The sequence below is a fragment of the Heloderma suspectum genome, chromosome 5 (genome assembly GCF_057233095.1).
Source record: "Heloderma suspectum isolate Gila_16-S chromosome 5, 16-S_ref, whole genome shotgun sequence".
Classification (NCBI taxonomy): Eukaryota; Metazoa; Chordata; class Lepidosauria; order Squamata; family Helodermatidae; genus Heloderma; species Heloderma suspectum.
In genome coordinates, this window is record NC_139462.1 from 116932597 (window position 1) to 116948488 (window position 15892).

Genomic DNA, 15892 nt, shown 5'->3' on the forward strand with positions numbered 1-15892 from the left:
CCCTGCAGCTTTCTGTGCACCCTGAAGACTGGGAAGGGGGGGCAGCATGCCATGGGATGTCGTGTGGGGAACTTCAAGAGGGACTATTCAGAAAATGGGTGAATCAGCTTGCTCAAGTAGAAGTGCCTTCTGTTGATGCAAGAGCACCTTTGTATTCAAGCCATAGTTCAGATTAAATTCAGTCTAAAACAGGTTTATTTTAAAAATGTATATAGAAGGTAGATGAAGTGTTTTTCAAACCATATCTCTTGCTTTATTTTATAGTATGTAGTATACAAAGGCCCAGTTCATACAATCATTTTATGAAGCATCAAGGTGAGAGCTCCTCCCTTGCCCCTCCCCTCCTCCACTTGTGCCAGCTTCAGTGCTCCATTCCTGTCTTGTATTAAGCCAGAGTCTCCCATTACATCTGAACAAGGGAACTCTGTCTTAATGCCAGTTTACAAACCAGAATAATCCTGATCCTGGTTTATTATCTTGGTCTGTTAACTTACACTAGGCCAGTCCCGAGGTTTGGACATAATGGGAAACTTTGGCATAATACTATTGCAATGCAGTCTGTGTGGGGCTACCCTTGAAGACTGTCAGGAAGCTAAAATTGGTGTAGAATGCAGCAGCCTGGGTGCTGACAGGTAGCACTGGTAAGACTCAAATCACCCCAATCCTAAAGGATCCACACTAGTTACCACTTTGTGTCTACTCCCAATTCAAAGTGCTGATGTTAACATATAAAGCTTTAAATGAATGGGTCCCAAATATCTGAAAGAGTACCTCCTCCCCTATAGATCAGTCCAGGTACTAAGATCAGCAGGGGAGGCCCTGTTATCAATATTGCTACCCTTGGAGGTTCATGGGAAAGCAGTATGTGGAAGGGCCTTCTCTGTCTTCGTCCCAAGGTTGTGGAATTCCCTCCCCTTTGAAGTGTGCCTAGCACTGTATGCATTTCATTGGCAAGTCAAGACACACCTCTTTTCCTAGACCTTTGGAAGTGGATGAAGGATATAAGATTGTGATGTGCCCCCCCCCCCCGTAGTAAAGCTGCGTACAGTGCCGTGAATTGAGTTTTTGATGGTAATTTTAAGTTGTTTTATATTGTTTTATTGATATGTATGTAATCTGCCCTGGGACCATGAGGTGAAGGGTGGGGTGTACATTGAATATTATTACTATTATTGTTGTTGTTATTAATAATAATAATACAGTCCAGTAATTAAGTACCAAGTCAGTGTGTGAGGAGGGGAGAAGAGGGAGGAGTGCTAATTTCCAGCTTTATAAATTGTGGTTTATAAGATTTGCCTTTGCATGGTGTTTGCAAAATGTTTTCGTACAGCCTATGGAATTGTGCTTGTGGAATTGTGTGGTTTTTATTGTTAAACGTTTGCTAGGAAGCTTATTTTTAATTCATCAGAATAGTACCTCTATCTCATTGGGCTTTTTCTCCCTGAGAATATGACTTCCACTTTGTCACATTAAAAAAAAATAAAGCCAATTATACTAAAATATATTAAGCTACAGTGATGATTTAAATAATGGATGCTACTGTCTCTCATATCAGCTGCCTCAACTAATTATTTTTAAGATAGATTTCTTTGGAAAAGTGTTTGAAACTATTAATTATCATGCAATTTCTCATTTTGCCTTGTTTGTTTTGAGACAGCTCTCACCGAGGCCTAAGGATAAGGTTGGTGTTGGTTTTTCTTTTTTAGCATGTTGTGCTGTCTATGCGCATGTGGTTTTGTGGTTCATCAAACTGCACACAAAGAAAGGAAGTTATTAGCTTGTTTTAATTATTTCTTATACAAAGTGCATGCTTTAAAGTATCACGGAAACAAGGATCCTCTTCCTCAAGGACGTTTCCACATATCATGTGGCTCCAGGCGGTCTAGACTCTCTTGAATACACCCCAAATTTTAGGACCAACCACAGATAGAGGAAGCTCACCTCTGCAGACAGTCGCCCTCCATGTGTAGAGGGCAATGAGAATGGCGAGGGAGGGGGCAGAGCTAGCATGCTCATCCCCACTCCAACTCTTCACGTGTAGAACTTACATGTCAGGAGAACACCTGAATAGGGCTAATATTATTATACAATATTATTATACAAATAGTGCTCTGCTTTTTAAAATTCCAATTTTGCTTTACTAGTACCTAAAAATTCATAAACAAATATATGTCAATAACAAAGGTGTTAACTAAACCATTTAGAGTGGAGGTGGCAGAACTTTGAGCGTGATCCACCAGGAGATTGCTGGGCTGCTCAGAGGTGATTTGGCCCCCATACTGTTTGCCAGATTATATGATACAATGGAGCCCTGTGTTTCTCTGTCGCCCTTGCCCCAGTGCTGTGCAATGCCCCCGCTGCCTATCATATCCTTACACACTCACTCTCCCACCCTCTTCACTGCGCTGATTGGACAGCAGTCACCAGCAGCTCCCGTGTGCACAGAGCATGGGTGTGCAAGGGGGAGTTGCCAAGGCAAGCAAGCATCGTGAGGCATAGCATGGTTTGCTAGGGCCATTTCATATATTTTCTGACTGTCTAGGGGGCAGGTGGATTGAGAACCCAGCCAGTGTATCGGAGAGAGAAGAGAAGGAGAAAAGACTCACTGAGGCGTGCAAGCAAGTGGTGGTTGAGTTGGAGAGGAGGAAGGAAAGAGTGAACTTTTTACAGGTCTGGGGCAGGGAGGGGGTGAGCTTCAGCCTGCGCATAGTTGGGTTGCTTGTATAGCTGACTGACCCACAGTATCTGCCAATGGCATGAGCTGAGTCGGAATGGGGGTAGTAAGGACCTTGGAGAAGAAATTAGGGATCAGCTGAAGTCCTTGGAGCGACTTAACAGTGCACTGAACACCACCTTTCTCAATTTCTGTTTTTCTCCTCTGCAGATCTTTGCTCTTTCCTAGGAAATAGGTGTGTTGAAGAGCACAATAAAGAGGCAGGCACTGCGCTTGTGAGCTTTGCAGTTGACAAGCAGTGTGCCTCCCTCAGTCAGCATGCAGTCAGGAGGTTTATTCTGATTTGAGGATTACGGTTTTGGACAGTAAAGATAGGGACAAGATGTAGAAGCTGCATCAAGTTGATGTGGAAGCTGCTTCAAAAATTGAATCTTCGTTTTCAGTGCAGTATTGCAGTGATGAAAATGAGGTTTTAGCTCTTCACACCAACCTGCAATTAAAATCTAGGATTGCTGATGCCACTTTATGGAATGGAATGAATGAGGCAGAGTACTCAGGTCTCAGAAAAGTTGCTTTGTATTTAATACCTTTTGAGGAAGATTTTGCTCACCTTTATGAATCCACATTTTCTGCAATGAATATAATCAAGTTAAAATATTCTGATCTGACAGATGAAAACACAGACTCCTGTTTTAAGATTTGCAATCAACAATTATGTACCACATTATTACAGATTTGCATAAAAATGCGGTGCAAGAGTTCTGCATCTACTTCTACATGAATCTGACCCATCCAGAAACCCCTGAAGCTGAGAAGTCACCACACACTCTAAGACCTTGCCCAAGAATGGAATATTGAAGACTGGCTGGGAATTAGCCAGCACATTGAGGTTCAGGGAGGGTCTTTTAACGAAGATCTCACTACCGCCTCTTTTAGGCAAGATGGAATCACACCTTCTTGTAAAAAAGCATTCACCACTACCTTACTAACTCAGCCAGTCCCCCTTTCCAGCCATCTTTATGAGACAGGAAGGGCAAGGGTCTAGCACACAAATGGTAGGCCTAACTTCTCCAAGGATCCTGTCCATATCTTCAAGCTGTACAAATTGAAAAGTATCCATTATAACTGGACAATCAGGAGCCAAAGTTACATCCAACAGACTTGTATCAACTGTGGCATCCAAGTCAGCACAGATATGATCAATTTTATCTGCAAAGCATCGCACAAATTGGTCACAATGGACTATTGAGTGTTTGGTCAGACTCAGTCCGCGTTTTCCATCAATGTTGGTCTAGTTGCCTTCTCATTCTTTACATCACCCACAGCTCCCTGGAAAACCAGAAAGCTTATTTGGCTTCACTCAGTGGAGCTATGGTGCCCACTACCCAGGCCATTTCCCCATTCTAGAGGTCAGACAAGGCTTTGACAGACTTGTCTGCCGAGGTGACGGGAAAATCCCGAAGAGCCATCAGAAAACCATAATTCTCCAATGGCAGATCATCTTAGTTGGCCCCCCACTCCTGCAGAGGCTTTGAATCCCAGTAAGTGTAAACCTCACCAAATAGTGATCTGACCATGACAACAGAACTATAGAAAGTTTGTCCAGATATTAATGGGACAGACCCATGGTTGCCATGCAGTCCTGAGCCACTCCTTACAAGCATGTATCTTGAAGTCCCCCAGCACAACAAGCTGGGGAGACTCCATCACCACTCCCAAGACCATCCTGGCTAGCTCAGGAAGGGTGAAGTGGAACACCAACAGAATCCCTATCATGTCCCAACCTCACACCTTCAGATACACTCAAAACTGGAAGACTATGGAGTACCTGGCCATTGGACAGAATCACGATAAACAACTGTGACTTCCCACCCCCAGTTTTTACACAAAATAATATTTAATCACTGTAACTAGACATTTCTGTATGTGTAGTGGTTGATGTTAGAATCACTGATCTGTCATAACTTAGATGTAAATTGTGTATCAGTCAAGGGAGGCCATCATGGGATGAAGTCACCATTTTGTGACTGGTTTAAGCCCTGACCCCCCTTACCTAATTTTCCCTACCTCCCCACATCTTTAACTATTCATAGGGATGTACGAAAGTCACTTACCTTTTCGCAGCTTGGCTTCGCGATGGGGGGGAGGCGCTTCGCTTCTCCCCCTGAAGTTCAGGCGGGGGGGAGGCGTCCCGCCTCACCCGGCCAAAATTCAGGCCGGGGAGAAACGCCCCGTCTCCCCGGCCGCGAAACAAAAAGTGAAAAAAAACCAAACAAACCCGTGATAGGCTACGTAACGATTAACGTAGCCTATCATGGCTAGATTTCCAAAGTCAGCCGTGATAGGCTACGTTAATCGTCACATAGCCTATCACGGGTGACTTTGGGGGGGGGGAAGTGCGTACGCAAATGGCGGCGGCCCATGGGCGCCGCCATTTGCGTTCCTTATTTTGGCACGTCTAGTCTACGTAAAGATTTACGTAGACTACAGCGAAAATAAGGGCAACGCAAATAGCGTGCCCTTATTTTTGCCGTAGTCTACGTAAATCTTTATGTAGACGAGATGTGCCAAAATAAGGAACGCAAATGGCGGCGCCCTTGGGCCGCCGCCATTTGTGTACGCGCTTCCCCCCCCCCCCAAGTCACCCATGATAGGCTACGTGACGATTAACGTAGCCTATCACGGCTGACTTTGGAAATCTAGCCATGATAGGCTACGTTAATCGTTACGTAGCCTATCACGGGTTTGTTTGTTTGTTTTACTTTAGTTTGTAATGGCGGCAGCAGCAGCTGGTCGGAAGACCGGCCGCTGCCCCCGCCGAAATGCCTCCGAACTGCCGCTGGGACCCGGTGCCGAGAGGGACATTCGCAGGAGGTAAGTCCCATCCCGGGGGGGTGGCGGAGAATTTCACCGCCAATTTCGGGAGGCCGAATGCATTGGCATTCGGCCTCACTGAGATTCGTGGAGAAATTCTCAGAAATTCTCCGCCATCCCTAATTCATCAGCAGTAAGTAAGAGTCAGAGCTCCCCTCTATGTATGGGCTATGACCATATTTGTAGTCGTGATTATCCATTCAGTTCTATTACTTATGCCTAGCTAGACAGGTTGACCACATACCAAAAAAAAATCCCCATATCTATAAATTAGCATATTTGAACGGATGTTATCAAGCATCTAGTATGCATTCTTGTATAAGAATGGGTGTTGTCAAGCATCTAGTATGCATTTGTGTTTAAGAAATACCTGAAGTCCAAATGGAAAAAGATCTAAATCATTTAAGTTAGTCTTTTCTCTTTGGTGATTTAAGTATCTGATGTAAACTGCCTTGAATTAATTCAGTCCTCACAGCTCATGCCCTCTTCTAAGGCTTGATGACCTATTCTGCAACTGATTACTTTCCAGTGTGCTTTTGAAAGCATTATATGTCTTTTTGCTTTTCATCCTAATTGGCAGACAGTACACCTTAATATAGTACTTTGATAATTTTTTTTAATGGTGATCTAGTTATAGAGAAGGTCAGACATTTGACTGAATTCAGATGTCACATCAAGCCATGATTTAGCATGAGGTTTGAATTAATAAACCATGGTTTGCACTAGCTTGGCAAGATACAGAGCTGCTGCCTTTGATATGGAAGTCTTGATATCAATGCTAAATTTCAGGGACATCTTGGTGATGGAGGAGGGGGCACATGCAAGGAGTTGAGTGTTGCTGAGGCCAAATCCTGAGCACCTGGGATTGAGAGAGATTAGGCGCTTTTCAGAAGTAGATTCATTGTACAGCATTGAATGGAGAGATTTGGTATGGGTCGATCCCATCCCATGCAGTGTGAACCTGATGCTTTTCTTTACTCACTGAATAATATTCAATACAAGTGTTGTGTGTTCATCTTAATCTTACTTGTGGTCAGCACTGACTGTTCAGTGTGCTTCTTGACCAGCAGATGGAGTCAGTACTCTAGCTCTATGAAGCATGTACAGAATCTATTTAAAATGGTGTCATAAAGGTAGCTCTGACTGCATCCTACTGGGAATTCAGTGATCTGATAGCCTGTGGAAAACATTAATTTACATCACAAAGTAGCCATATTGAACCAGTGATTAGTACAAATGTTTCCTTAGAGAGCATTCTGATCAGCAGCAGTTGGTTTTTTAAAATAATTTGTCTGTTTCTACTGATTACAATATAGCTCAGCTAAAAAAGGTCTTACAAATGTAGATGTTGCCCATGTTTGTCTGGGGAGGCAGGGAAGAGGGAATGTCTTAGTTATGGGCTGGGCAACCATTGATAGCACTTCTTTGCATACTCTAGTTACTCTTAATTGACTGTTCGTTATCTGGGGGCAGGGGTAATTTTTGGAGATTTATGGTAAGGCTTGGAGTCAAACTAGGTGTGACTGAGACTCTGTGTGTGCGTGCACGCATGTGTGGAAGTGTAAAAAAATTTACCATCACCTAGAAAGAAGGGAGTGCTGATTTTTCTTTTTTAAAATAACAAAAGGGGTGTGCCTGTGAGGTGCGCAGATCCCTCTCCCCATAGTTCCTTCCCCATTTTCACTCAGCTGAGGCCACTTCCAATACTGGAGCTTAGAGGAGAAGAAAAGCACTTGGGGAGAAAAGCTGTGGCAGGGTTAGGTGTGGGAGAGTTCTGTACGCATTTTGCTGTTAAAATCGGACTACCCACCCACCCTTACTTAGGTGATTGGGGACAGTACCACATTGTGTCTAGTTTGGCTCTTAGAAGAGCTGGCTTCTTAGGTATCTTTTATAACCCCATAGTGCCAAGGAGGCAATAGGGTGGGCCCTGGAGCATTGGTATAATTATCCACTGCCATTAAGATTACTAACAAACAGTTCTAAAGAATCAAGAAAAGGCCAAAGTTCGAAAATACTATTTCCTGTAATAAATTGAGTTTAGACTAAATCAGAGTTATACTATGCAAAAAGCTCAGATTATAGTAGTACTTGCATTTGTATGCTAAGAGATAATCTTACTTTGTGTTAGTCTAGAGCATTTAAGGAAAACTAATTAAACACATGTTTATGCATTTTATATTTTATAAAATTGTTATTTTAGCAAGGCCTCTGTCCTTACAAAAATTATTCCAGTTTTATCTTGCTAATATGTGGCAAGAGTCAAATGTTAGTATTTAGTTAATTGTTCACACAAATGTGTTCACACCTTTCTTTTGAATTAATGCTGAAGAATATAGACATTTGATAGTTTGACTAGCTGCCCAGTATTATCCATTTTCTTCCTTTTGCGGCATGCCTGAATCCAGTTAACCATCATTGCCCATTTCGTCTGAACTGGGATACTCTGTTTAGCAGCTTCAGAACAAACCAGGCTCTTAAACCACTGTTTGAAGTTGGTTTAAGATCTGGCTTGTTCTAAAGCTGGTTACCATAGCCCCTCTATTGCTGCCACATGTTTTCCCCTAAGAATCCCACCTTCTTTTCTCAGTTTACCAGCAGAATTGGAGCAAGACAGTTCAGAAATTGGGAAATCACAAACAGACCCCCAATAAGTGGTATGGTTTGCAGGAGACCCAATCACAGAACTACCTGGTTTGCACATAATGCTAGCTGATGGTTAACCCAGGGTGTATTGCCCTATTCTGGTTTGTCTGGCAGATAATGGAGCAAAACATTGTTTTCTCAATCCCTGGGTTGTTTGTTCCTCTCCTCCTTCGCCCACTCCCTCCCTGTATCCCAAATGCCTTTGCAGTGCTGAAGTACTGGTATGTAGAACGGCTTATTTGTTTGTTTTACTACTCTTGCCCACTGCCTCTATAGCCTGGCAAAACAACCCAGGAACAACCCACAGTTCTGGGTTTACACGTAATGACAGCCCATGGTTTAGACAACCCAGAGTTCTCAACCCAAGAACAAGCCATGAGTTCTCTTTCTGAGCTTTTCATGGTTAATAAACCATAGTTTGTTAGCGTGGCTGGGTTTGCACATTACTACAACCCAGATTTCAACAATTCATGGGTTAAATAAACCATGGGTTAGCAGTATGTGTGAACCACATCAACGTGCAGAATCTGTATGTGAAGATATTTTGTTTTAATTCTCTAGTTTACTTCATGGTCTTCCTTTAGAACATTTAACTTCCATAGTTCATTCCCTTTATATGTCTGTAAAATTTGTTCGACTTCCCAAGTGGAAAGCTATACAACATGCCTTGAGCAAAGTTTTGATAAGCATCTCCTTGATCACATTTGGATATTCTGGGTCAGTTCTTAGAATAGAGATTGACTTTGTTAAATTCAGAAAGGTTATGGAGGTTTTGTGCTTAGAACAAAACAGTTTGCTTGCTCTCCTCTTGCAAATCAATTTCAACATCCTTTTAATATGAGGAATGGAAAATGAATAAGCCGAGTGACCCGTACTAAAGAGCTAAATATAATCCATCAGTTCTAGTTTGACTGGTGGCAAAACCTGCAGTAACATGGAACATTAATTCTTAAAACAGAATGCATCTATCTATCGAAAGCATTTTATATATAGCCACAAAGGCTCTCAAAACAACTTACTTATGATCAATAAAGCAAAACAGTCACTGTCCACAGGCTTACAATCTAAATAACACTACACAAAAGGAAAAAGGGATGGAGAAGGAAGAGGGGGGAAAGCAGACTCAGGTGCCAGTTCTTAAAGTTAAATAGTAGTTTCTGTAATGACCAACTTGAATGGAAACAGTTCAAGATGAGGAGCCAGCTGGTCTCTCAGCAGAGCTGATGGGGTGGCCTTGCTTCCCATCTCTCCCTTGCAATATGATAGATTGGCTGTTGCCAGGTGTCAGTTGAGGGAGGAAAGGCCCAGTGATACACCATTTGATGCAAAAGTAGCTTTATAATCAATGGCCTTGGGGCTTATTTATTTACTTTGAAAAATAGATTTCATATTAGTAATTTGTAGCTACAATCTGCAAATGGATAAAATGTACTGTTTATTTTGTGTACTTTATGTATTTCAGTGATAGGCGTTGGCTGCAGCCTGCTCAGGTGTGTGATATATTCAAAGGAGTTATTCTGGTAATCTGCTACTTCATGATGCACTATGTTGACTATTCTATGATGTACCACCTGATAAGAGGACAGTCTGTTATTAAACTCTACATCATCTATAATATGCTCGAGGTAAGTAAATAGGCATCAGAACTATGGTCAAAGCATGATTTCTTCCTGGACATATCAGAAAACATTGTGGTAAAAGTCTTGTTCTCCAACATCTTTTCTGCCATGTTAGAAGTAAACTTCTGTTTTTTTTAAACAATGACAAGCAATAAATACATTTGTATGTAACTATTTTAGTTTCTTCTAGAATGTGTAAATTGTAAAATTTTAAGTCTAAAAGCTACTTCAGGCATGCCCAAGGATTTTAACATGGGCTGTAGGATTTTGTCTTTAATTCTATGAATAGCAGACCTCCATATCATAAAATAAACTGTTTTCAATGTCCTTCAACAACATAACTGATCAGCCAGTAGTAGTAGTAGTAGTAGTAGAAGAAGAGTTACCCGTCCTCTGCAAGTGCATGGTGGTATACATGAGAGTCAACCTTGTAGTAATCCTTCGAGGTAAATTAGGTCAACAGTGACTGGTCCAAGGTCAAAAATGGAACTGAACTCAGGTGTCCCTAATTCAAGTATTCTCTTCTATACAGTCTACCACACTGGCTGTCCGTGTTCTGGAAATGCAACTCCAAAGCTTCCTTGGCCATGCTTAACTAGTTCCATGGTCCTTTGGATTGGGGCTGATAATACTACTTCTTGAGTTAGGAGTTACAAATCTCTGGAAGCATGTAGTACTATTTAACATGTAGCTCTCTCTCTCTCTCTCTCTCTCTGTCTCTTTCTCTAGGTAGCTGATCGTCTGTTTTCATCTTTTGGTCAAGATATATTGGATGCTCTTTACTGGACAGCTACAGAACCAAAGGAGAGAAAAAGGGCACACATAGGTGTGATTCCCCATTTTTTCATGGCAGTGCTGTATGTCTGTATCCTTCTGTATCAGAATTACAATTCCTTTTCGTTTGCCTATGCTAAAATAGTAAAAAAAATAAAAACCCCTCAAACTCACGTAAGTTAAAAAAAAAAAACCTACAAACTTGCTTAGTATGCTTGAGGTTTTGTGAAATTTTGTCAGCGTATTCTCAGTAACATAAGAAGTGGAATTCTGGATTAAAAATAGATTAAAAGGCTTTTGGGTGGCAAACTTGAACTAAGAACTGTTCATTTTCACCAGTCTTACAAACAAGTCTACACATGTTGCAGGTCCATAAAATAGTTTACTTAAAAAAGAGCAAAAATAAGAACTTTTTGAAAGCTGAAATGTCTGACTCAGCACAGGTGTTACCTTTTCAAACCTGTACTACATCAGCCCTAATAGGGCTTATGAAGCAAGTTTCTGTAAACAAATGTTCAAAAGTAGTTTTTAATAGACTCTGTAAATTGTTCTAGTTCAAACTGAGAACAAGAAGCTTGAAAATGCACCTTAATATCTTCAGTTTGAATATTGTCAATGCACCTTATTTCTTTCCAAAGGATGGAAATTCACACGTCTTGAAAATGCTATATATAAAACATACATACACACATACATACATACATACATAACTTTTGTAGTCTTTGCTCTGGATAGGTAGGTTCAGATGCCCATGTGACAATGCTCTTGAACTGGTCAAAAGAGAGAGAGAGAGGGAGAGAGAAAGAAAGCAAGCTATGAGAGAAGTGTATTTGGTTTCCAGGAAAGAAGCCAGTCCATACTAAAGGAAATCAACCGTGAGTGCTCATTGGAAGGACAGATACTGAAGCTGAAGCTGAAATATTTTGGCCACCTGATGCGAAGAGAAAACTCTCTGGAAAAGATCCTGATGCTGGGAAAGACTGAAGGCAAGAGGAGAAGGGGACGGCAGAGGATGAGATGGCTAGATAGCATCACCGATGCAATGAATATGAACTTGAGCACACTCCGGGAGAGAGCGCAGGACAGGAAGGCCTGGCGTGCTATGGTCCATGGGGTCACGAAGAGTCGGACACGACTGAACGACTGAACAACAACAAATGTCTTATATACTGTTGCTGGATTACTAGTTCATGTTTTAGTTGACTGTTTGTTTTAATGTTCTACCTTCTTCCATGGAGTTTATGAAATATCTCTCAGAACTGTCCACCTGGCTATCATGTACAGTATCAAGCCCAACTTGAGGGGTGAGGAGGAAGGGTAGCCTTTGTCTACAAAGATTCCATCTCTCTGGTTAGGTACCCTGTCTTGTAGTCTACTAGATCTGTGCCTAATGCCTGGAACCCAAGACTGCTGTGCAGTGGTCTTCCTACCCTACCCTTGCAGAGGTGGTCTTGGGGCTGGTGTTGAGGACCCAAAGACTTTTTGTCCTCGGGGATTTCAGCATCCACAGTGAGGCCACCTTATTTGGACTAGCTTAGGACTTTATGAGTTTGATGACGGTCATGGGCTTATCATAATGGATATCAGGCCAACACATATTGCAAGTTTCACCTTGGAACTGGTGTTCTGTTCTGGGCTGGGTGATGATGATCTGTGGGTAGGGGAACCAGCTATGGTTCATGGTCATCAACAGATCATTACCTAATCAGTGTTGACCTCAGAGTTACCTGTAACCTCTGCAGGGGTGGTCCACCTAATTCAGTGGTCCACCCCCAGAGACTAATGTGTCCAGAAGGTTTTCTGAAGGCCTTTGGGGATTATCCTGCAGCCTTAGCCAGTGGTTATGTGTAGGCTGAGGTCTCTACTTGAAACAGGAAAATGATCCAGGACCTATAAATGATTGCTCCCAAACGTCTTTGGCCATATTGTAGAAACATATCAGCTCCTTGGTATTCTGAGGAGTAGAAGGCAATGAAACAATTGAGTTGAAGCTTAGAGCACAGATGGCTGAAAACTCACTGTGAGCATGGGCAAACATATGTAAGAGCCCATCTTTGAGCGTTCTCTGCAGCAGTGATAGTGGTGAAGAAATCCCACTTCTTTGCCATTGTTACATCTGCACAATGCTGCCCCGTGAAGCTGTTCTGGGTGGTGAAAGGCCTTCTCCACATAAATCCGGTAGATCTGGTGATGGAACTCTCAAAGGCCCACTTTGACAAATTTGCAATGCATTTTGTAGGTAAAATTTCTCATATTTGCACTGAGTTAGATGCCATAGTCAATATAGGGTCAATATTGGAAGTAGCCAATTTGTGGTGGATTCCTTTCAGGCTGTAAAACTGGAGGATGTAGATTAGCTACCTTTTTTAGTTTTAGACCTACCACCTGTTCTCTGGACTCTGGCTTGTCACTAGTAAAAGTATCTAGGATTTGAAGACCTGGGCTATGCAGCTCGTAAATGCTTTCTTGAGAGTGGGTGTGGCCCCTGCTGTCCTTAAAGAAGGAGCAGTACAGCCCTTACTAAAAAAAAAAAAGCAAATTAGATCCTCGGAACTTGGACAACTACTATCCAGTCTCTAAGCTTCTCTTTCTGGGTAAATTGTTGGAGAAGATAGCGGCCTCTCAGCTTCAGGTGGTTTTGGAGGAAACCGATCACCTAGATCCATTCTAGTCCAGGTTACATCCTGGGTTCAGGACGGAAACAGCCATGGTCATCTGGTGGATGACTTATGCCAGGGACTAGATTCTAGGAGTGCTACCCTCTTGGTCCTTCTTGACTGCTCAGTGGCATTTGATACCACTGACCATGGTATCCTCATGTCCTGACTTTCTGGCCTGAACTTAATAGGCACAGTAATACAGTGGCTCCAGTCTTTCCTAGATGGTCGCTTTCAGAAGTTAGTATTTGGAGCAGTTGGACCTAGCCATAGTTACCCATGCTCTGGTTACCTCCAAACTAGACTACCACAATTCATTTTATGTGGGGCTGCCTCTGAAGATTATCTGGGAGCTACAGTTGGTGCAAAATGCAGCCAACCAGATGCTGGTGGTGGCCAGAAAATCTGAATACAACTCTAATCTTGTGTCAGTTGCACTGGCTACCAATTTATTTCCAGACCCAATTCAAAGTGCTGATCTCAATCTTAAAAGCTCTTAACCTAGTCCCAAGCTGTTATCTGAAGGACCAGCTTCACCTATTCAATCCTTCCCATATGCTAAGATCTGTTTCAGGGTCCTTCTTGAGTGCCCATCATTAAGATCAGTGAGGCTGGTGTGCAGTAGAGACATTGTCTTCTCAGTGGTGGCCCTGAATCTTTGAAACTCCCTTCCAGTAGACCTATGTATTGCCCATTCTTCTCTTGCATTTAGGTGAGCCTTCCTCTTCAAGGCTGCCTTTGGTTGATGCTATAGCTTATGTTGGCAGAGCAGCCTCACAGGTTAATTCTGATTCTGAACTGTTCTGATGTGATTACTTCTAAATCGTACGTTGTGTCTTGCTTTTTTGTTGTTTTGGGAGGACATATTTTTTGCCACAATTAAAGATAAAAAGTTACTGTTCACTGCATATGAGGTGGGGTGGAGGGGAGCATGCCCGAGGCTCCTGCCTCCTCATTCTTGAAATGCCAAATCCTGGTTTTGTTATGTCTGATCAACCTCATAATCATGTGGATAAATGTTATGCATGAAGTGCACTATAGTATTGTGTTCAGATGGAATAATCCTGGTGATAAAGGTTATGGATCATAGATTATTTTGTTGTGGCTTTGATATTGATGATTTGTTCCCTCCTTATTTATACACTGCCTTGATCGTGTTGCATGTTTTTGCTGCTGACCTTCTTTCTATGCCGGTCAATGTTTCACTTGTTTTATCATTTACATTGTTTTATTAACCTATTGTTGTTTTTTACTTTATTATGTTTTTACTTATTTTTTCTGTAAGATGCTTTGAGAGCCCTATTCTGGTGGGAAAACAGCCTGTTCATTTAAATATAAATTATAGGGCTAATAAAAAGTGCTCTCATGACTGCATACATTCCTGGTGACTGAATCCACATAAAACCTGATTCACACTAACATTGCCCTCACAACTGTGAGTCCATACATGGCCAAGGAGGGACTGCAGCTGCTCATGCGTTCAGTGACTGGCTGTGTAAACCAGCCGTAAGTGCTTAAAGCTAATTCAGTGTAATTTGTCACTTAACTACATAGCCACAAAGCTCACTAGGAGACCTTGGGCTCTCTCAGCTCAATCCACATCACAAGGTTGTTCCCTGGAAGGACAAAATGTGGGAGAGGGTAAACATGTACGAGCCCATTGGAGGAAGGGCAGGATAATAAATGTATTTTATCTTGGCTTACTTAACCCCCAGAAAGTGGGGGGGGGGGGAGTGGGAAGAGACCATCTCGACTTTTATTTATTATTAGCTCGTAGGATTCTCCCTTATCCTGCTGTTTCAGTTACTACCACCCTAGTAGCTTTTTTTTCTCATCTAATGCAAATGAATAATGAATATTGGCACCAGCAACAGTCATGACAAGCCTGGAACAGCTAACTGATTGGCAACAGTATGTGAAGCAATTATTTTAGTTTTTCTAAATACTCACCAAATATATTCTTTCAAACTGTTCCAAGAGGGTTTTTTTAGATTTAGAAGTTGGCTGTTCAGAAATAGTCCATAGCACATAGAATAAAAATGTATAGCTGTCCTACTTAAATCAAATGAGCTGTCATTGTGTTCGAGAGAATGCCCTGTTGTATTAGAATAATGTTGCTAAAATGAAATCTGTTCAAAAACCTGTAGTATAAGAAATCCACAGTTAATGTAAAAATGACTGTTGTGGTTTGATCGTTATTTACCTATGCCAGTGTAGCCACCCTCTCCCCACTGTCAGTGGTAGCACATCAGTATTAATAATTGTTGACTCTTCTCTTGGAATTATTGGAATCGTGCAATAAGCCTGAGTAATGTAACTGCATGCTTAAATCAGTAGTTAAACGAAAAAGTAAGAGTTACTGCATAGCATAGTACAGTGAAATTTGAAAGTCTGCTTTGATTTTGCAGGGAGGGGGGTATCTTAAAATTCCAAAGAATATACATAGCAGTTATATTTTCTTCTAAAAGCCTTTTCCTTAACATACTGACTACAGTTTTGCATGCTATCCTTATAATGGTCCAAGCAACGACACTCAATGTAGCCTTCAACTCCCACAACAAGTCACTTCTTACTATCATGATGTCTAACAATGTAAGTGTTGGATGGATATAACACTTCCCTCACAGTGTTTAATAAAATGTCGCCAT

The 15892-nt window shown here is 41.8% G+C and overlaps 1 protein-coding gene across 4 annotated transcripts in view; it reads left to right on the forward strand.

The window, feature by feature from the left end:
- The window catches only part of TAPT1 (transmembrane anterior posterior transformation 1), a 73431-nt gene that overhangs the window by 34862 nt on the left and 22677 nt on the right, over positions 1-15892 (forward strand). For 2 of the 4 annotated variants that reach the window (XM_084857060.1, XM_084857063.1), the window contains 4 exons: positions 1658-1681; positions 9657-9819; positions 10543-10678; positions 15739-15836. In XM_084857060.1, coding sequence (XP_084713186.1) covers positions 1658-1681; positions 9657-9819; positions 10543-10678; positions 15739-15836 — 421 coding nt within the window. The remainder of the gene's footprint in view (positions 1-1657; positions 1682-9656; positions 9820-10542; positions 10679-15738; positions 15837-15892) is intronic. The other 2 variants (XM_084857064.1, XM_084857062.1) reach the window with 1 other exon arrangement.